Source organism: Sceloporus occidentalis, unplaced genomic scaffold (assembly GCF_023333645.1).
Source record: "Sceloporus occidentalis isolate IW3139 unplaced genomic scaffold, rSceOcc1.0.p SCAF_143, whole genome shotgun sequence".
NCBI classification, from domain to species: Eukaryota; Metazoa; Chordata; class Lepidosauria; order Squamata; family Phrynosomatidae; genus Sceloporus; species Sceloporus occidentalis.
Window position 1 is genome coordinate 80023 of NW_028317123.1, and position 20579 is coordinate 100601.

The 20579-nt window shown below is 43.6% G+C and overlaps 2 protein-coding genes across 5 annotated transcripts; both read left to right on the forward strand.

Annotated features, from left to right (window-relative positions):
- The first annotated feature begins 642 nt into the window (after window positions 1–642).
- On the forward strand, window positions 643–6823 carry LOC149280907 (nucleolar transcription factor 1-A-like). 2 transcript variants are annotated; one of them, XM_089499941.1, is made up of 19 exons: window positions 643–700; window positions 1012–1187; window positions 1729–1812; window positions 1977–2132; window positions 2476–2540; window positions 2626–2746; window positions 2875–2985; window positions 3290–3423; window positions 3824–3965; window positions 4498–4539; window positions 4650–4763; window positions 4976–5107; window positions 5227–5337; window positions 5505–5593; window positions 5794–5983; window positions 6139–6186; window positions 6287–6352; window positions 6498–6638; window positions 6725–6823. In XM_089499941.1, the coding sequence occupies exons 1-19, from the start codon at window positions 643–645 to the stop codon at window positions 6821–6823; spliced, it is 2079 nt and encodes a 692-aa protein (XP_089356067.1). The 2 variants fall into 2 exon arrangements, with proteins under 2 accessions (XP_089356067.1, XP_089356068.1); XM_089499942.1 differs by having other exon boundaries at window positions 4650–4697.
- A 4304-nt stretch (window positions 6824–11127) lies between these two features.
- On the forward strand, window positions 11128–20302 carry LOC149280908 (ataxin-7-like protein 3). Of its 3 annotated transcripts, none has more exons than XM_089499939.1 (12): window positions 11128–11178; window positions 11737–11869; window positions 15125–15296; window positions 16250–16347; window positions 16633–16655; window positions 17198–17243; window positions 17777–17808; window positions 18518–18586; window positions 19062–19105; window positions 19335–19406; window positions 19874–20037; window positions 20160–20302. In XM_089499939.1, the coding sequence occupies exons 1-12, from the start codon at window positions 11128–11130 to the stop codon at window positions 20300–20302; spliced, it is 1047 nt and encodes a 348-aa protein (XP_089356065.1). The 3 variants fall into 3 exon arrangements, with proteins under 3 accessions (XP_089356065.1, XP_089356066.1, XP_089356064.1); XM_089499940.1 differs by having other exon boundaries at window positions 19874–20004; XM_089499938.1 differs by having other exon boundaries at window positions 16633–16654; window positions 17176–17243.
- Window positions 20303–20579: the final 277 nt, after the last annotated feature.

Sequence of the window (20579 nt, forward strand, 5' to 3'; positions counted from 1 at the left end):
CCCTGGCTAAATATAACCGGGGATGGAGGCTGCATTCCCCAGTGTGCAGCGGGTGTCTCTGCCTAAAATACCAGTACAAACCAGCACAGACCATCCGGGCAGATCAGTAAAGGGGTTCATAGCTGGGGAGTGACTGGCCTGCAGCTCTTATGCACAAACACACAGTTACATGTATGTCACATGCGTGTACCTGACCTGTAATAGCATGTTCCCACATGAGGGTTATAGATTAACCCAGATATGGTGTGCAGGGGACTGAAGACCCCATAATATGCATGCATTATATACACCAGGATGACCATGAGACGGAGAAGCCAAGAGCAGGTCAAAGTCAATCAGTTCGACGACTTCAGAAACCCTACCGTGTTGCCAAAGGTGTACATACTACACACCAGAGCCATGTACCACGAAACAAAGTAGCTTTAATGTAACATGTTTAAAGACGGGAACCGGAAGACCCAGCATTGACCTTTTATTATAAGCCGCATCCTCACCCGGGGTGAGATGAAGGTGGCCTGCTTTTGGTGGTAGATATACACCACGGGGCAGGTTGTAAGCTTGTTCTGGGTGGCATCGTCCTCATCAGCTCTCCTCTCCTTTCAGAGTCCCAAAGACTTCAGCTAACGGCCTGTCCTGCTGAGGATGAACGGAGCAGCCGGCAGAATAACAGATTCCAACATGACTGCCCCTAAAAATCAAGGTGAGGAGACCTCATCCCTAGATGTAACATGTCAATGTTTTTTAACAAACACGTGCCGGACTTTTTGTGAGTCACTCAGCTGTTCACTGGTCAGCGCTGGGGATCTGAGACCAGCTGCTGACGTTCTAATGACAGTGGTGTCCTCTGTGTTCTGATTCGGAATGTTGTGGCAGGCAGGGCTCGCTCTAGTGGTGCTTTCTGGAAATCCCATCTACTCTGGGATTTTTTTTTTAGTACTTTCTGTTGTTTCCCAGAAGTTACAGGATCAGTCATCCTGCTGGGTAACTTGACCCTTGTCCCTTTCTGCACAGACCAATGGACACAAGAAGATATGCTCACCTTACTTGAAACAATGAAGACCATCCTGCCAACGCAAGATAACGCAAAGTTTAAGACCACCGAGTCACATCTTGATTGGAACAAGCTGGCTTTCAAGAATTATACGGGACCCATGTGCCGCCAAAAGTGGATGGAAATTTCCATGGAGGTGCGTAGAGAAGAGTCCAGGGTCACCTTTGTATCTCCTGGGGGTTGATTTCAGTGGGTTGGTGGGACAGTCTTGGCCAAGAAAACCAGCGTTTTGGCTAAAACCACCATCTAAGGCAGAACGATGAGAGGAGCAAAAGGTCCGCTGATGGGAGGGACATGGGGGAGCCCCAGATTTGTGACCACGGCCCTTGCCCTTACCTACCGTTGGATATATATTTTACTATTAGATGTATCGGCTTGTATATTTCTTGTTGCTCCTCTTTAGCGGGAAAGCGTGATTAGGAATCTTATATTGTGCCGCAGACCACATAATGTAAATAGTCCTCTAGACCAAGAAAATTAAAATCTCCAAGAGAACTAAAATGCTTGAAAGTCAACGTGCGCCGGGCATATATCGTTTTAATTAATGACGTTATAAGGCACGAAGGTGTTGGTCCTCGCATCTTCTCACCCGGCACAGGATTGGTCGATGTCTCACACGCTCAGTATTTGCAGGATATGACGGCAAAACATTAAGACATTATGGAATTTGGTTTTAGGTCAGAAAGTTTCGGACACTTACAGAATTGATCTTGGACGCACAGGAACATGTTAAAAACCCCTACAAAGGCAAGAAGCTGAAGGTAAGGACACAAGGCTTTGTGTCGGGGCAGAAATGGTGCAGCAGTCGTAAAAGACAATGAATACAATTGTCATCCTCCTACTTGTACTTTATTTACATCGTACATTTTTGAATGCAATCTGTGTATTTTGCTCCTTGATTATTTTTTTTTAAATATTTTTGCAGAAACATCCAGAATTCCCAAAGAAGCCCCTCACCCCGTATTTTCGCTTCTTTATGGAGAAAAGGGCGAAATATGCCAAACTTCATCCAGAGATGAGCAACCTGGACCTAACAAAGATCCTGTCCAAAAAGTACAAAGAGCTACCGGAGAAGAAAAAGGTAGGGGAGTGGGGGGGGAGGCTTTAGTAACAACCATGGGTTATGTTTACTGTACCCATTTGGCAGACGGGTAAAGCTGGAGATGTTGTCCATCTGGTTGGTAGATTACAGATAAGTTTAGGGACTTGATAGAGTTGATCTTGGGTGGCAGCCATGGGTCTTCAGCAGATAACATGGACCTGGGGGTAGCTGAAAGTTGTTGAAAACCTGTTACAATGATCAAACACAGGTATGGAATTGTTGGTTGGAAGGTTCCGTTGGTATCACAGGGGCAGAACTATGTTATGTGATGGATGTTGCTATTACGTGGCATCATGTCTTGACCTTCTCCTTTCTGTTTCAGTTGAAATATATTCAGGATTTCCAGAGGGAAAAACAAGAATTTGAGAGGAACCTAGCCAGATTCAGGTCAGTAGGTAACATTGGTGGTGTAGAAAAGTCAGGGGGTCAAAAAATATTTAATTTCATAGCTATTTTCTATTGTCTGCCACAGAGAGGAGCACCCAGACCTCATGCAGGCCACCAAGAAGTCTGATGTTCCAGAAAAGCCGAAGACCCCTCAGCAGTTGTGGTACAACCACGAAAGAAAGGTTTTCCTCAAACTGCGGCCTGATGTGAGTGTGTAAAAAAAATGCAAACAATCTACTTTTCTTTTATATGTGAAGGACCTGACCAACCGTCGGTGTGTATTGTGCAACCACGTATGTTAGGAATAATCACATTCCGTGTCTGCTGATTTCAGGCCAGCACAAAGGACATCAAGGAAGCTCTGGGCAAACAGTGGTCTCAACTTTCTGACAAGAAGCGTCTGAAGTGGATCCACAAAGCTTTAGAACAACGGAAACAGTATGAGGTGAGGACCTTTCTTACTTGTGGGGATTTAGTCCTTAAGGACAAAGGTAGATGTCTTGAACAGAAGTACATTAGGCGGTGATAAAGATCCGGTGGGTTGATGCCACCTCTTCTGTGTGTGAGCAGAGGATGTGATCGCATAGCACTGGATACTTTGTTGTGGTGGAACAGAGAAGATCGGTTCTTAACGAGCGGTTTCTGTGTAAAATAGAACACGCTGTGCACTCTAGGATGGTTATTCGTCAGAAATCATGAAAAACTTTACTGATAAACATAAAACTCAAATCATAACTTTGCAACTACAGGGCATAATGCGCGAGTACATGCAGAAGCATCCGGAACTGAACATTCCAGAGGAGGGTATCACCCGGTCCACACTCACCAAGGCAGAGCGTCAGCTGAAGGACAAGTTTGACGGCCGGCCAACTAAACCGCCACCGTGAGTATTCCAGAGGAATGAGAATGTTGCGTTCTGGAGAATATTCCACAACGCAGAAGGAAAGATGTTATGGAGAGCTGCGAGGGGAGACTCTCATAGTCTACATACTTTCTATTGTAAAAGTCAACCAGCAGATCAGTGTTTAACCAAGTGAGAACACCCCAAAACCACAAAATGCTCACGTTCTGCGTGTGCTACAGAGTATAAAAGGAAGTACTTAAGATAAAGTAAAATAAAATCTAGAACATCGAAAAATGATAAGGCTTTCCTTAACTACAGTTTGAGTGTGAGTTCAAGAGACCATGCATTTTATAGAACCTGTTAGCACTAGATATGGTGGATTGGTATGGAATGGAAGACGGAGTGAAGAGAGATGATATTCCTTGTCTGACAATTACAGGAACAGTTACTCCATGTACTGCGCCGAGCTAATGGCCAACATGAAAGATGTCCCCAGCACTGAACGCATGGTCCTCTGCAGCCAGCAGTGGAAATTGCTTTCCCAGAAGGAGAAAGACGCGTATCATAAGAAATGCGAGCAGGTAATGTCAATGTACACGTTGGCTTGTCTGTCTGTTTAACTCTGAATGCTTAAAAAAGTTTAATTTAGTGGGCGGTATTTAAAGATATCGCATGTGCGCCGATCCCTACACGTCAAGAAAACAATCTATATGCTGTGAACCGCAGAAGTTCAAGATGTTCTTCAAACAGATTTTAGATGTCAAGATGGAGGAGACAGGAGCATGTTCAATTTAGACACCGTCACAGAGTTTAATGACATCCAGCAAAGGGAGGCTAATAAATTATCCTTCAGGAAGGAATGTTTGAGGTTAAAAGTGGGTAAAAACCTACAAAACTGGAGCGCGTAGAATGTTTTGAACCTGGACAGAGGCTGGCTTAAACAGGTCCTTTGTAGTTTGTCTCCTCCCAATTAAGGAAGAGTAGATTTGTGTGGATTGTGCTGTGATAACCTTCTCATGTGAAAGTTCCTCCTTTTTGTTAACATGTTTCGCTTTGTACGCGTAACGGTTGTAGACGTCTACTGCAATGTTTCCTCTTTCTCTCTTCGTGCAGAAAAAGAAAGAGTATGAAGTCGAGTTGATACGTTTCCTTGAGGTGAGACTTGTGCCATGACCTACTCTTTGGGTTAATGTCCCACAAAACAGAACTGTGACCCGATTGCTCTGATCCATCCGTATTAAGTACTTTCTGTACCTATCTTTCAGAGTCTTCCAGAAGAGGAGCAGCAAAGGGTCCTGTCTGAAGAAAAGATGGTGGGTCTGAACAAGAAGGGAATAGGCAGTCCAGCATCAAAGTTGGCAGCCCAGGAAGCTGCAAAGGTGACTTGTTTTAAGTCTGTGTCACAAAGACCATTGTGTTTCTCTGTGGCATAAAAGCATCAGCTCCATCTAGAAGCAACCTTGCATGGTGGGGTGCGTTTTGCAGGTTAGAGTTAGTACCATAGTGACTGCAAAACCATCGTTTTGTGTATAGGTGGTATGGTTTTATTTGTTGTTGGGTTTCTTCTTGATTTCTGGTTTGTGTAAAGCAGGGGAAAGGCAAATCGGCGCAAGCAGAAAAAAAGAAAGCGGCTGATGAGAGAGGAAAGCTCCCCGAGACCCCTAAAACAGCAGAAGAAATATGGCAGCAGAGCGTGATTGGGGACTATCTAGCCCGGTTCAAGGTGAGAAGGGAAATTGCCTACACGCTTTAGTAATTAACCAAATGAATGAGAGTTGGCTTATACATGGCTTGAGCGGCACTGAATGATTAAGCGTTGCTTCTGCCTCTTCTTACTTTCAGAACGATCGAGCCAAAGCATTGAAGGCTATGGAATCCACGTGGGCAAACATGGAAAAGAAGGAGAAGATCATGTGGATCAAGAAGGCAGCAGAAGACCAGAAGCGCTACGAGGTACCTTGTGATGCTCTGAATCCCTTGGAGAGTTAAAAATCTCCTTTGCAGTGATGATTACTTTCTCCGATACTCGTCCACTTTTCAGTAAAGTAATTTTTTGAGTGTATTCAGTTGTTTTTTTTTTTTGTTTTTGTTTTTGCTTCTAATCCAAATTCTTTCCACAGAGAGAGTTAAGCGACATGAGGTCTGTTCCGGCCACAACTACAGCTGGGAAGAAGCTTAAATTCCTGGGAGAACCCAAGAAAGCCCCCATGTGAGTGTCGGCTCTGCTTGGCTATGTTAACCTGGTGTTGTGATATATCTGGTTAATAAAGGTCTGTCCCCACCATAAGCTTCAGGAAGTTTACTCACCCCGTGTATAACTCTAGCTATCGAAGGTCTTGGCCAACAGTCTTCAAGTGGTCCATTCTGTGCTCCTTATTGTAACCCCATCTGCTGTTCTTGTGCCATTAGGAACGGGTACCAAAAGTTTTCCCAGGAGCTTCTGTCAAATGGAGAGTTGAATCACCTTCCCCTTAAAGAGCGCATGGTGGAGATCGGCAGCCGATGGCAGAGGATTTCTCCTACCCAGAAGGAATACTACAAAAAAATGGCTGAGGATCAGCAGAAGGCATACCGCGTGCAGCTCGATTCTTGGATGAAGGTGAGCCTCCTGCGGAAATCCACTTCGCCCCGGATTTTATCGGGCTGATTTTCTTTAAGGGCGTTGGAGCGTCACAGTTATCTTTCTTTGAAGCCTCTCTTTGCCTTGTGTGACCACGTTTTATGTTTTTATTGATTTTATTTATTTATTAATAGGGTTTATCATCTCAGGACCGTGCAGCGTATAAGGAGCAGACAAACAATGTGAGTTCTGGTCCACGGAGGTAGAAATACATGACCGTTTGGGACAAACCTATAACATTATCTAATTATCCTTCTTCTTTTTGTGTGTGTGTATGTATAGAAGCGGAAGAGCACAACAAAAGTACAAGGTCCTCCCCCGAAAAGCAAGGTCGTCGTGTCCGTAAGTGTCCCGTTATCTCTCGATGACATCATTAACACAGAGGGACATGATGCAGTTTTCACAGCTCCTCCATCACATTTAACACGGCGCCTTCCATATGAAGACTGGATTCCTGGGGAGATTTTTTATTTATTTCCTTTGTTTACAGGAGGATGAGGATGACGACGACGATGATGATGACGACGATGACGACGATGATGATGACGACGAAGATGACGATAAGGAGGAATCCTCTGAGGAAGGAGACTCCTCTGAATCTAGCAGTGAAGAAGACAGTGATGAAGGAGAAGAGGTAATTTGCCAGCCACAGAGTTAAAGATCTGGGTCACCAGTTAATCGTAGTCTTTAATTTTAATACTTTTTTTTTTTCCTTTTTAGAATGAAGAGGATGATGAAGAAGAGGAAGATGATAATGAATCTGGCTCCAGCTCTTCTTCTTCCTCTTCGGGAGACTCTTCTGATTCAGACTCCAACTGAACGCCAGCTCTAAAGGGTGGGGGGGGGGAATAATAGGCTATGTCTGATACCTTTTAACCCTGTTTTTGGCTCTTAGGGTCTTATAGGGTGGCTTGGAACTTGCCATCATATAAGGATGATTTATGGGGTTAATCTTTGAAGTGGGTAAAGACACTGGGCCTTTGTGCTTCCCCACTACTGGTACATCTTTTGCGTCCCAAGTTCTTCTAATTTGTAGTCCTTCTGAAGTCCATCTCCTTTTGTTTATCCTCTTTGTGTTATCATCATAGTCCACCAGACCATATTGTAGTCAGGTTAACCCATATTTTTTTACTCCTAAAGGCATCCTATGGCTAACTCTGGAGATCCATCTTCATTCAACCGCTCCTCATCTTTCATTCTTCTGCTCTCAGTCTTCATTCTTTCTCTTCTATCCTCCTCGCTCATAACTTCTGTTGTATTCACGAGCATCCCCGGCAAATAATCCTTTGGCTGTCTACTTATCAACCACAGCCCTATCGCACTTGACTTCTTCTCAACTATATTATTTCCCCACTTTCTTGTCTGCTGTGACCCTCCAAACCCAGGGCTACCAAGAGCCAAGTGTGCACTGCCTTTGTCAAAACTCCAAAACGAAGTGTAATATATTTGTGGGTTATGCTGTGATGCGAGGGAGGTCAAAACCCACAAAAATAGGCACAACAGGAAGGCACTCAATCCACAGAAGGGGATATCCTTCCCGCAAACCCCCAAGAAGCCTGTTGGCTGACTTGATTTTTTTTTTTCCTCAGTTTTTTTTTTCCTTTTGGGGGTTGGGAAGATAATTTTTGCTTGTTCCCAAAATGTGGCATTTTTAGCTGACTTGTTTTAGTATATTCATCAAAGAAACTCACTTTTTTTTTTCTTCTTCTGTTTTAAAAAAACAAAACAAAAATACCCTAAGAGATATTTTCTTTATAGTTTTTCTCTTTTTGGGGGAAAGTAGATTCTTACGGTGCGGTACAAGCGCACGGTGAGAGGAAAAACCCTTTTAGTGCATTTTCAGCACTATGGAAAAAAACAAAACAAAATAGGAAGTGAGCCGCGTTACAAAAAAAAAAAAAACGGGAAAAAAAAAAACATTTCTGTATCTACACAATATTTAAAAAAAAATAAAAAATGCTTTTTTGTAGGTTAAAAGTGAAAATGGAAAAAAAAATTTCAAAGATCGTGTTTTGTAACAAATCCGTTGGTTTAGTGTAGGCAGTTGAAAAATTGCGTGCGTTTTCATTATTTTTGTTTTGTATAAAGGGGGGTAGGGAAAAGTTTTTGGGGTTTTTTTTTTCTGTTCAGTGCTCTGAATAAATAAAGAGACTTTAGGGACAAATGGGACATGTTGGATTTATTCCTTGTGTGGATGAATTATATACTGTGTATATGAATGAGAATTTGGGTGTAGTGCTGTAAAGCTCCAGGCAGAGATTATTATGTATTGTTTTTTATGTAGCACCATCAAATTCTGTAGCGTTGTACAATGGGAGATCAAAGATTATGTAGAGATGTTCTGTTTTATAGCAGATCGGACCCGCGGTGTATTTACTGTTGGCGTCCCCTCTGCAACTGCCATCTTCACTACAGGGCGCCGGGATATGATGTCATATCTCAGCGTTCTGTGTCTTAAAGGCAGTGTGTGGAGGCTGGTATAGTGTAAATGGGCCGGATGGGATCAGATTTTCCCAGTAACCGGCCCTCTGAGCAGCAGCAGCAGTCCGTGGGCCTGATAGCCCAGGAGGACTATCTGTGCCCCCCCCCCCCCGTTTTAAGCAGGAGGACTAACGCCATGTTGTCGATCTGCTACCCCAATGGCTGGAGAGGACTGAAGACAGACAGGTTCTTGGAAGAAATGGAGAAGAGGACATACAGCAGTGGAGGAGCGGATTGGCTCCTGAAGTGTCTTGTGAGGGCCCTTTCAAGTGATGAGGACCCATGCCTACTGGGGTTGAGTTATCCGGATCCGAGCTGAAGGCCTCGAGTACGGCACTCAGGGACGGCTTGTTTAGTTTAGGGTTTCTATTGCCCTCTGCTGCATGCACACCCCAGTGGTGTGTCCTGGTCTGGGGTGGCAACTCATCTGCTGGGTCTGAGGGGCCAATGGCTTCCTTAGTGTTGTCAAAGGATCAGATCAGAGATCTGTCTATGATCCGGCCCATTTGTGCTGCGGAGACCTGTGCAGACAGTTCTAGTAGCTTTTGAGTGTGAGCTGGGGTATGATGTCATAGCCCAACGCTCCTAAGAAGATGCACCGGGCGGACCTCGGTAAGTTCGGGGAGGTGCTGTTCTGGGGCAGATATGGGGCAGCAATACATCTCTCTCCGTGTATAGCACATATAGCGCAGTCATGGCCACACACAGCCAGCCGACGGCTGTATTTGTCATCACGCCGCAGCACCGGTCTCTGGAGCAGCAGATCAGGTAAGCGTGTGGCATCAAGGGCCCGATGACCAGTCCGGGCTGGCTTCAGTGCCACATCACAACACAGCAAGGAAAGAGGAGCAGGTCACGATGGTCTCTAAATCATCAGTACAGTGAATAAGTTTATATGGCGTGGATTTAGGAGCTCAATGGCTTCTGTAAGTCAAATCGTTATGTTATATACTACGTGTTATGTCCTATCTACCCATTGTACAGCGCTACGGAATATGATGCTGCTATATAAATATTAATAAATCCACCAGAGCCACCCCAACAGCCAATAGGCACAGCATTCCCGGTGATAGTCCGCTATGCAGCCTTATTCATGAGCCCCAACATTTCAACCGGCCACAGAGGGCCACTTTGTTTGAAGTGGGTGTGGTTAGAGACATGCCTAGGGGTGGAGCTTTCCCAGGACTGCTTATGTGAATTTGTGACCTATTGAAAGCAGTTAATAAAGACATTTCAGTAAAACTGTTTTTATTTACACGATTTATTAACCCATTTGCTGCTGTTTTCATACACATTACATCATATCTGTCAAACATATTGAGTCCCAAAAAACAGGACAGATGGATTTGGGTCCAAACGAGTGACTCTCCCTCCTCAATAGGGATATTTGGTAGGTATAAAGAGATGGCCTTCGTCTTCTTGTCCTCCATTACGTTATCCCAGGAAACCGATCCCGGTTAATGAACCGATCACACAGACACGCCGTTCTCACATGAGAGCCCCCGATCAACAATACCGGCCGTCACGTGACCTCACACCTCCGCACCATGCTCTGTCGCCATAACAACACCTCTTTGCACCGCCCATCCGGGGGTCCCATTGGCCAATAATCCATTAGCCACCAGCTCACAGTGTTCCTATTCGGTCCAGCGCTTTCACCGCCTCCTCCTCCCACGCACTCTTCTGATTGGCCAACGCGCCAATAACTCTCTTCCTTATTATTTGCCTTGGCAACCAGAGCCCCTCCTTTATTGCTGCAGCACTCCTCGTGCAGCAGAGTACCGATCCTTAATGTAAAATACCGAGACTGGACACACCCACAGGGGCGTGGTCATCGGGTGGATGTTCTCCGTCGGTGATTGAGGCTGCCTGTGATGTTAAAATGGCGGTGGGTCTTATTGAGTGCTGAGGAAACCGAAGTGAGAACTGCATTGGTGTATGAAGTATAGTTCACATGCATGTGGTGGGCGCTCGTCCGTGTGGGAGTCTACGTGTACCTCACCGCTGCAGTTTGTATGTGGGGTGTGAGTTTGTGTTGTTGTGGGTATGTATATAGTACAACTGCAGGTATATGTGTATATAATTAGATAATACATAAGTTGACGTAGGAGGGTATTCCTCGCTATTATTTGTATGTATGACGTGATTGTAGTCCTCAGGCTGTGCCCTGGTCCTTGTGGAGGGCTGTATATATGTATATGTGATGCTGTGTATAGGGGTGCTGAGCCATAGAAGGTGTGTCTGTAGCTTTTAGGGAGCCGCATGTATGTGGAAATGCGAACATTATACAATATTTAATTACACGGTGTATATATACGTCGTACGCTTCTGATTTGCCCATAGAATGTGACGGTGACCCAGCAGCGTTGCTAATACACATCGTTACACGTATAAAATGTTAGCATGTATCTGTACGGTGGGTTCACGCGTGTAGAGGCTGTGTACCAGTGTATTAGTGGAGTTGGCTGTGTTGCGTGGTGACGTGTAATATGTGTTATTTTTATATGTATATATCGGTATTGTTCCGTTCGGGCCAGGATATCGTCTGATGATGCCGTTGCTTTCACGTGCAGGTTATGGAAGCCGCCGCGGCCACGTACTCCCGGGCGTGATCGCCCTTCCCTGGCTGGTGGTGTTTGCCAATGAAAATGGAAGACATGTCTCTATCAGGCCTGGATAATAGTAAGCTTGAGGTAAGTCTGTATAATATATATATATATATATATATCTCTATATTCACCTAAAACATGTTCATGGCATTTTATGTGCCCTTTTGTATTATTATTTTTGATGCAGTTCAGCAGGTAATACCTTATTTCCAGGAACACTGTAAGCTGGAGGTCTTGTTATGTCGCAGCAGGACTCACCATAGAGAATCTGTATTCAATAAGTGCCTAGGAAACTCTGTGATGCCTCTCTATGATCATTTATGTCTAGAAGTGATGACCCCCCAGCAGAGTTACCCCGCTGTATAGAAAGTGGTGACGATGAAGAGTTTTTTTTTATCCTCTGAACCAGTGCAGAATTATTCATTCTTTAATCTGTTTCAAGATTCGTTTGTTTTTTTTCTTGCTCTTGTAGCTCTGTTTAACCTCCTTTCTTTACATCATGTCGGGTTGCTCACCGTAACCCCACTTCCTTTAACTCATTTCACTAGGGACATCCTAGTTTGAGAGGTGAAATGTTATTTCAGATTATTGCTTTAGCGCTCTTCTTGTTTTCGCCATTCATTCTCTGTTGTTCTCACCTAGGCCATCGCCCATGATATTTACACTGATCTGATAGATGACACGTGTTTGGGGTTGAGTTTTGAGGTTCATCGTTCCGTCAAGTGTGGTTATTTCATGCTGGATGAGACCGACTCCGAGAGCATGAAGGACTTTGGTAGGTGACGTGTTCCAGAATTTGTCGTCCTACTCGATCAGCTCGAGGAGCCAGTGAGGCAAATACTTTATATTTGATTCCTTTTATTATATTATTTTATTTTAGAATGAGAAGTTATAGTGACATTTCAGTCCTTTTTGCTGTAGAACGGATCAATGGAAAGATTCTTCTAAATATTAAGTGCGCGAAAAAACCCTATAGAACGTGAACCTCGGACTGATGGCCGCTGCGGACATCAACCGCCAGCATCGCTAGTAAAACAGAAAACAGCAGGTATAAAAAATAGTTATAGAAAGAAGGAGAAAATAGTCACACAGCTCGCTTTTGACCTAAAAAAAAAAAAAAAGCCTACGACATACGCTTTGGCTTTCCACTGCGATGCGTCTGACTGGGAGCTCAGCATCGGCAAACCTTCCTTTTTTAACCCCTTCACAACAAAGCCCGTACATGTACGGGCTCACAATGCATTGTCATTAATGGGTTTAAGGACAATTTATTCTCCATCAGGGGTTAATTGGCATCAATTCATTCATCAATGTACGGAAAAAATGTCCATCCCTTTTAATGCATTCATACGGTTAAGCTTGCGAGCAGAGCTAGGGCCGTTGGTGGTATAGAAATGCAAACAGTTTTCAGTGCTGCATGCGCAAGTATATTTTGAGCTCTCGAGATAATTACCGTATTTGCTCGATTATAAGACGAGTTTTTTTTCCAGAGCAAATGCTCTGAAAAATACCCCTCATCTTATAATCGGTGTCGTCTTATAATCAGACCTCAACTAGGTCTGACTATGAGACTAAGATCCAGATCCCCTGCAGCGATGCAGGGGACCTGGATCCTCCTGCCTCCTCCAAACTTACCGGGACTTCTGAGTCCCCGGTGCTTAGTCGGGCAGCGTGTATGGCGTAGAGCTCTACATGCTGCCCAGACTACGCACCGGGGACTCAAAAGCTCCGGTATGTTTAGGGGAGGGAGGGTTAAATGGGGGGCATAAGGCATTCCTGGAGGCAGAGTGCTCTGTGAAATGCCTTTTAACCCCCTTTAATGCCACTCTGCCTCCAGAAATGCCTTTTAACCCTCTATGCCACTCTGCCTCCAGAAATGCCCTATACCTCCCCATATGCCACTCTGCCCCATAATATGCCTTTTAACCCCCTAAATGCCAGTGGCATATAGGGGTATAAAGCAATTCTGGAGGCAGAGTGGCACAGGGGGTCAAAAGGCATATCATGGGGCACAGTGGCATATAGGGGGTATAAGGCATTTCTGGGGCAGAGTGGCAAGCCAGGGGGCAGATGTGCATAACTGGGGGGGGCAGTTTAAAAAAAAAAAAAATCTTTTCTCAATCATAGCTTTTATAAAAAAAAAAAAAAAAAAATGTTCACATTTACTGGTAAAACTTTTTTTCCTAATAGGGTCATCTTATATTCAGGCTTTTTCTTTTTTTTTTTTTCCATAAATTAATATTCAGATTTTGGGGGGTCGTCTTATAATTATTATTATAATTATTATTATCTTTTATTTATATAGCGCCAACAGTTTACGCAGTGGTTAATACAATACATATATTCAAGGGGTCTGACTTGACAGACTAAGACAAACCGATACATTAGGTGGAGAGGCTCGGCTCGCAAGCTTACAATCTAGAGGGAAATGGGGTGACCAACATAAGGCACAGAGAAAGGGTGTGAGGTAGTGTGGTGGTTGTATCAGTGATAGGGAAGCTCTAGCAGCTAAGATGGGGCGGCTTCTCTGAAGAAGTGGGTTTTTAGATGTTTCTCGAATGTTGGGAGGGAGGATGAATGCTGAAGGTTCGTTGGGAGAAGATTCCAGAGATATGGGGCAGCCACAAGTGAAATCTTGTAGACGGGAAAAGGAAGAGGTGATGAGTGAGGAGGAGAGCCTTAGCCCATGGGAAGAATGTAGGGATCGAGTAGGAGAGTATTTGCTAATGAGGTCAGAAATGTACGGAGGAGCAGTATTATGGGGGGCAGTGTTGGGGGGGGCAGTATTATGGATGGCCTTATATGTCAGTACCAGGATTTTAAATTTAATTCTAAAGGTAATTGGGAGCCAGTGGAGGGTTTCACTGAGCGGGGAAGCAGAAGAGGAGCCTAGCAGCGGCATTTAGGATAGACTGTAGAGGAGAGAGTCGAGACAGTGGAGTGCCAACCAGAAGAGTGTTGCAGTAGTCAAGACGGGAAATAAGTGAATGAACCAGAGTTTTTGTGGATTCTCGGGTGAGGAATGGGCGGATGCGAGGGACTGAATGTGAGGGATGAAGGAGAGGTTTGAGTCAAGGATGACCCCGAGGCATCGGGCCTGGTTAGTAGGAGAGATAGTCGTGTTGTTAATGGTGATAGAGAATTCAGGTAGTGGAGTGGAGATAGAGGGAGGGAAGATGAGTTCAGTTTTAGAAAGATTAAGTTTCAGGTAGCGTTGTGACCAAATACGGTATATACAGTAATCTTTTGCATATGTAATATAAAGTATTGTTTCATATAAGAGAAACCTTGTTTGCTCACTTGATACAATAACCTATTTAGATAATATTATTGGTCTAAGGAAACTGTTGCAAGAAATACCCGTGCTTGGACCCAATTGTCAAACTTACAATTGCCACTACTATAAAATTGACCTGGATATTTATCGCTCTAATACGGTATTCTTTAGCCATTATTGACCAGAAACGAGTGCAGCATTTTATTACATGGCATCAGGGGCAGAAGCCTCGCGTCCATTTGTATGGCGAATATACGGGACTCCTTACTCTGGGATCACCCATTTTATATGGAGAGCTGGCGAGTTTCCTGCAGGACCCTGATTCTTCAGCCAGTCGCTGATTGAATGTTTACCCGCTTGCTTGGTCCGAGATTATCGGACATCGACTGAACGTTCGCGGTGTATGATATTCCTGGATCAGGCGAGTGAATGTAGGGAGAAGGGCCACTTTAATAAAGGAAGCCTATGAGCCCCAATCAAGGAGAGAACTACAGCTGTAGCGACAAAGTGTTAGAGAGAACTGTAAGCCTAAGACGATGCCGCGTTTAGGAATTTTCCTCTTACTCATTATGGAACGGCTTTTGGGGACAGAATCAATGGTCTTCCTTTTGGATTGATTCATGCACCCGCTATCAAAGCGTATTTAGAAAGGTATTGAATGAGCAGCTGATCGGGAGATATTTAGAAATCAATACAATCAACTTTTTTTTAACAAGCTTCATTTGTTTTGCGCTCTTCCCGATGTCTCCGCAGAAATAATCGACCAGCCCGGAGTGGATATATTTGGCCAAGTTTATAACCAGTGGAAGAGCAAGGAGTGCGTTTGTCCGAACTGTAACCGCAGTATTGCAGCTTCCCGATTTGCGCCCCATCTCGAGAAATGTTTGGGCATGGGCAGGAACAGCAGCCGTATCGCCAATCGGAGGTAAATAAACCGGGGGGGGGGGGGGTATGTTTATTTAGCTGGAATTGCACTCCCCTCTTTGCCCGTATCTTGACGTTTACCTGGAGGCAGAGCAGGATGCTTTATTTTCTGTCTTTGAAGCGATCTCGGTGTTGACATTGGAAAGATATGGGCTCTTAAGTGCGACTAAGTGCCATTTATCGGCAGCTTCATGCACGGTATGGTACTGCTGGTTACCCTGTTTCTGCAACCATTTTGCCCGGTATTGGGAGAAATGTGAACCTTTTTTGTTTCCTTTGGCATCTTAACAAAAGTACCACTCGGGCCAAAAACACTTGGCTTCCATGGCTTGACTTAGATGTGCTACGTCCTCTGAGGGCTGCAGCAACAGCTCCATATGGCGTAGAAAAGTAAGGCTTTGGGGTTTTAATTTATCCCCATCAGGGTCATCAATCCACCTTGCTGAGTATACATATTATTATGCCAAGGCTCTACCGCTTGTCGACTAGTTCGCTCCTACAGGGCTAACGTCTGTAAGTAAAATCCCTTTCCCCCCCCCAATATAACCGACTGTTGGTTTAGAAGGTGAGCAGCATATATAGACCTAAAGTAACCCAGGACGTTACATGCCTAGTATTTGCTCCCAAATCCAATAGCCCTTTATATTTTGTTTTGCATGCTGGCGTATCTGGCTTAATGTTCTAGAGCATGTATTGAGTGAGATGCTATTTTTTAATTGTCTATAAAAGAATAAATGTTTAATATTTCACAGCTTCTTAATCCAAGGAGAAACCCCCCCCCCCCACCCCCTATGTAGCTTTGGTGCTTTCCCTGTTCGGTAGCCTTTTAAATCCGCTCCGTCCGTGCAGTCGCACTTAACCTTCCCAGCTGATGAATGGCGGCCGTACCCTGGCTGATGAGCTTCGGCGATTATTTTTGAAGCTATAATACTTATTTATGAACTTGAATATTAGGATCGCGAGTAGCAACAACATGAACAAGTCGGAGAGTGACCAGGAAGACAATGATGATGTTAATGACAATGACTGGTCGTACGGATCCGAGAAGAAAGGTGCGTTTAAGCCGTCTGGAGGTAACTAAACTGATGCTTTTTATTTACAAACTTAATTTTTATGTGTTTTGATTAATTGTCCTGAGCTGATCCTCTCTCCATTTTTGTTTTTTCTTTATTTTCCCCATTCATCGCTGCTTTTTTTCCTCCTGTGCCTTCACTTGATCCGTTTCAATTTCCCCCGCTCTTTCCTCTGCTGTCGCTCAATCTTTTAATCCTGCTGCTTTATTTGCTCTTTGGCCTTTTGCATGCCTGCTCTCTTCTACCCATCCTCCTCCTTTCTAGCAAAGAAGAGAAAATCAGAAAAGGTAAGTCTCTTATTTTATTCTCATGTGAGGAATTTTGACTTCATAGCTCTGAAGGCTCCTTGAGTGTCAGCTCTTTGGTTCAGGTCCCAGCTCTGAATTAATAAAATAGTAGTTATGCCCAGATTTGTAGAGGTAGATATGCATTTTGTACAGTAGTTTTTTTTGGTTTTTTTTTTTTGTTTCTTTGTTTTTTTTTAATATAAAGTACAAAAATAAGAATCACAATACAATAAATAGACATAAGACAAATAAATCATACAATTAAAAGGGCTCACAAATACAAACACATATTGTGGATTCCATTATCTCATAAGTTATTATATATAGATATACTAATTAAGTACGTTGTTTAACTCTTTTGGGGTTAGAACTTGCTTATTTTTATAATAGCTTTAAATACCATAATACGTGCAACTTGTATAGGAGATAGTCCATTATTATGTTTTTGTTTTCCTCTTTTCCCCCCCAAAAAAACCCAAAACCTTTTTTATTTTCTGCTTTCATCTTGATTATTTTATTCATTACTTATCCTTCTGTTTCAGAATCCAAATTCTCCACGCAGGTCAAAGTCCTTAAAACACAAGAATGGTGAGTGGCGTTTTCCAAGGAAATGACCATAAAGCCAATAATCCTTCTATGAGTGCGGCGTAATCTTCTCTTACGCTGCGGGGAGGAAACGGTAACTGCGTGTTCAGCGCGGTCTCGCTAACAAAAGGATACTTTTAAGACTTTCATATTGAGGCGATTATGGTCCTCCGTGATAATTTGGGAACTTGTGTTAAGCAGAAACATAACGGGCTGGATTCATGGAAAAATAAGTATAAATAATTGGAAAAACATCTCTCCTATTGTTTGCAATGGAAAAAATAGATCAAAAATAAGATTTTATTCAAAAGTCGTATTTTATTTAACAGGCCTATGAAAAATATGGTCAAAGTAGACATTCAAGCCCCCAAAAACGGTTCTAGGTTGTATCTCTACGTTTTCCTTAATGTAAGTCTATTCTACGCGTGGCAAGATAGACGGATCAAACTCTATGTAATATGATGCATTATAGGCAACGCTTTTTGTTTAAGGCTGAAATAGATGGCTTCATTTCTAACTTTTTTCATCCCTTTCAGGAGATCTTTCTGCCAATTCGGAAACGTTTAAGGTAAGCCCTTCCCCTATGGTGTACTTATATATTCAGATTCTATTCATTCAAGAGTACAATATTTATTTGCCTTTAAACATAAACACTTTAGGAGCGTTCCTGATTGAAATCTATTGCAGGCACCCAAAAAAAGACATTGTTACAATGTTCATAGATGACAAAAAGTTTATGATGTCATGAGATCACCACGCTTTTATGCAATGTCCTTACAAAGTATTTTTTCCTAATAAAAGTTATTTGATGTCACGATTTCGATGAGACAGCAACGCATTGCGGACACAAGGGGTTAAAAGAACTTGATTTAGGAGGGCCGCGGCTGTAAAGGGCAATTTTATTTTATTCTAGGAGCGCTAGGCGATTAAGTTAGATGCCATTTATAAATATTTGCAGGCTTTATCTACAAATAAACATATAGTTTTTTTTATATGTATATATTTGTAAACAGTGCCCCGGTTAATTGGATAGGTGAAAAGCTGGGCAAATAAAAGGGAAATGTCTTGAGTTCGAAAGGAATTGTTCTGGTCCAGGAACCGAAAGCATTTGATAAATACTTAAATTAAAAAGAATCCTGAATCTGTAGCCTTTGGAGACCAGGAATATGGAATGAAAGTAACCTGTAAGGCTTTCGGGTGCTGCTGCTGCTGCTTGTATCCGCGGCCGGGCTTTGTGCTTTTAAATCTGAAGCGCTAATTATTTCTTTTCTCTGCAGTACAATAGCAGTTCGGGAATTAGTTACGAAAATCTTGGACCAGACGAGCTTCACACGCTCCTAACCACGGTAAGGGTTCTTCCGGCTGCCGACCCCTTTTATGTTTGTGTTGGTCAAAATGTTATCGAAATGGAAGTATAACTGCCTGATATACCTAGACTGTTAATTTCTAATGACATTACTTTTAATTGAGCAGGACCCTAAAATTTAGTGATTTAACCAGCAAATCTGAATTTGCTGGACTCGATGTATCCGCCGATTCAGATGCAGTTTTACCTACTTTCCCGTTTGGTAGTGGGACAGAACCATTCTTTTTTTTTACCTCTTTTTCCACTGTGGATCACATGCAAGATAAACTGTTATGTTATATAATGTATTACAAAATGCCATAGACCCCCAACCCCCCCCCCGGGACCCCAGCCGAACCTTTCCAGGGGGAAAGCATAGCAGCGTTTGTCTTCTCGGCAGTACTGATGATGTGCATTTGGTGTTGGTCGTATGCGGAACGTACAAATAATCTGTAATTATTTTATCTCCCTCTAAGCAATGCGGTGTTATATCGGAGCATACAAAGAAGATGTGCACCAGGTTGGTATATGTGTTTTTTGTCGATCTTTTTTAGAATGTGGGAATCTACTGTGACTGTCAAGCATCGCAAGTTTTTAGTGTATGTGTGTGTGTGTGTGTGTGTATATATATATATATGTGTGTGTGTGTGTGTATATATATATATATATGTATGTGTGTGTGTGTGTGTGTGTGTGTGTATATATAGATAAGTATGTAACTTTTCTTCCACGTTTTTCTTGTCCTCTAGGTCACTTCGATGTCCGCAGCACACAGATGACCAGCGGAGATCTGTCCGAGTTTACTTGCTAGGCTCCTCAGCGTAAGTGGTTTAGTTGAGGTTGGGCTGTTGGGGGACCTCCATTGCTAGGCTGGGGTCTCCTTTGACTTCACGGATAATGGGCCGTTCTCACGCTGTTCCTTGAGTTACCCATAGTGGGAGAAAAACAAGAACCCTTTAGCTTGGTGTATTCACTGTTGTGGTTTTTGTGTGGCAACATATTCTGTGATACCCAGTGATTTATATCATGTTGGTTTAATGCATGGTATAGATTTCAGCTAAAGACACCATTTGGAGAAAACCTAAAACCATAGCTGATTTATTTGTTTTATTGTTGAGGATAGAAGTCCCTCTGATTTGGATTTTGTCCACTGAAAATATACCTACAGCTTAGTTCACCAAACGCCACCCCTTTCCCTGCATTTACCGTCTAGCTCTGTGTTAGCCGGATAGCGATCGCTGTCTCTGAGCTGCCCGGTGCTTTACGGATGTCTGTTCTCCCCCAGCAGCTCGCTCCCCGAGGCTGACGGCAGCACCGATAATGACAGTTTTGACGTGGAGGGTCAGACGCTGATGAGCCGGTTGCAGTGGGACGGATCCTCGGATATTTCCCCGTCTGACTCTGCGTCCTCCAAAGCCAGTAAGGGATTTTTTGAACAGGGCAAGTGGTGGGGTGTGCAAACCACTCCTGAATTTATTTGCCCTCTAGCCTTTGTACTTCTACCTACCATCCCCTCATTTATTCAGTCTTGTTTTATTTCAGCCGTGTCCTCACTCTTGCCCCTTGATTTCTAGGTACAAATAACTCTGACACAAGGAAGCCTAAGAAAAAGAAACCGAGTCACTTGGCCATGGCAAGTACAGGAGGCAGCAACAAAAAGAAAAAACCTAAACCTCCTGCCCCGCTGACCCCTGGGATGTACAGTGAACTCAACTGAGAAAAACCCAAGGGGTATTTAGGACATGAATCCGAACTAGCGTGTCCGCTCGATGGCGGGCTGTTACCTCTCAGTATATTTAACCCTCTGACAGCAGAACAGTACACGGACTGCACCCCTCCTAACAAGAGGGACTGTTGCTCTGCGGAGAGTTAATCGCTGCTGCCACCTTCCATCTTGTCTGGCCACCGCTGTATGCAATACCAGTTCTGGCTCCCTGACCGGTTGACGAGGACTTGGAAAGGTAACATGACGGCACCCACCATGCGCTGTTGTA

Coding starts and splice junctions, on each gene's coding strand:
- LOC149280907 (XM_089499941.1), top strand. CDS start 643: ATGAACGGAGCAGCCGGCAGAATAACAGATTCCAACATGACTGCCCCT. Junction 1,188..1,728: donor GGATGGAAATTTCCATGGAG/GTGCGTAGAGAA, acceptor ATTTGGTTTTAG/GTCAGAAAGTTTCGGACACT. Junction 1,813..1,976: donor ACAAAGGCAAGAAGCTGAAG/GTAAGGACACAA, acceptor ATATTTTTGCAG/AAACATCCAGAATTCCCAAA.
- LOC149280908 (XM_089499938.1), top strand. CDS start 11,128: ATGAAAATGGAAGACATGTCTCTATCAGGCCTGGATAATAGTAAGCTT. Junction 16,348..16,632: donor GTACGGATCCGAGAAGAAAG/GTGCGTTTAAGC, acceptor CCTCCTTTCTAG/CAAAGAAGAGAAAATCAGAA. Junction 18,587..19,061: donor TTCACACGCTCCTAACCACG/GTAAGGGTTCTT, acceptor TCTCCCTCTAAG/CAATGCGGTGTTATATCGGA.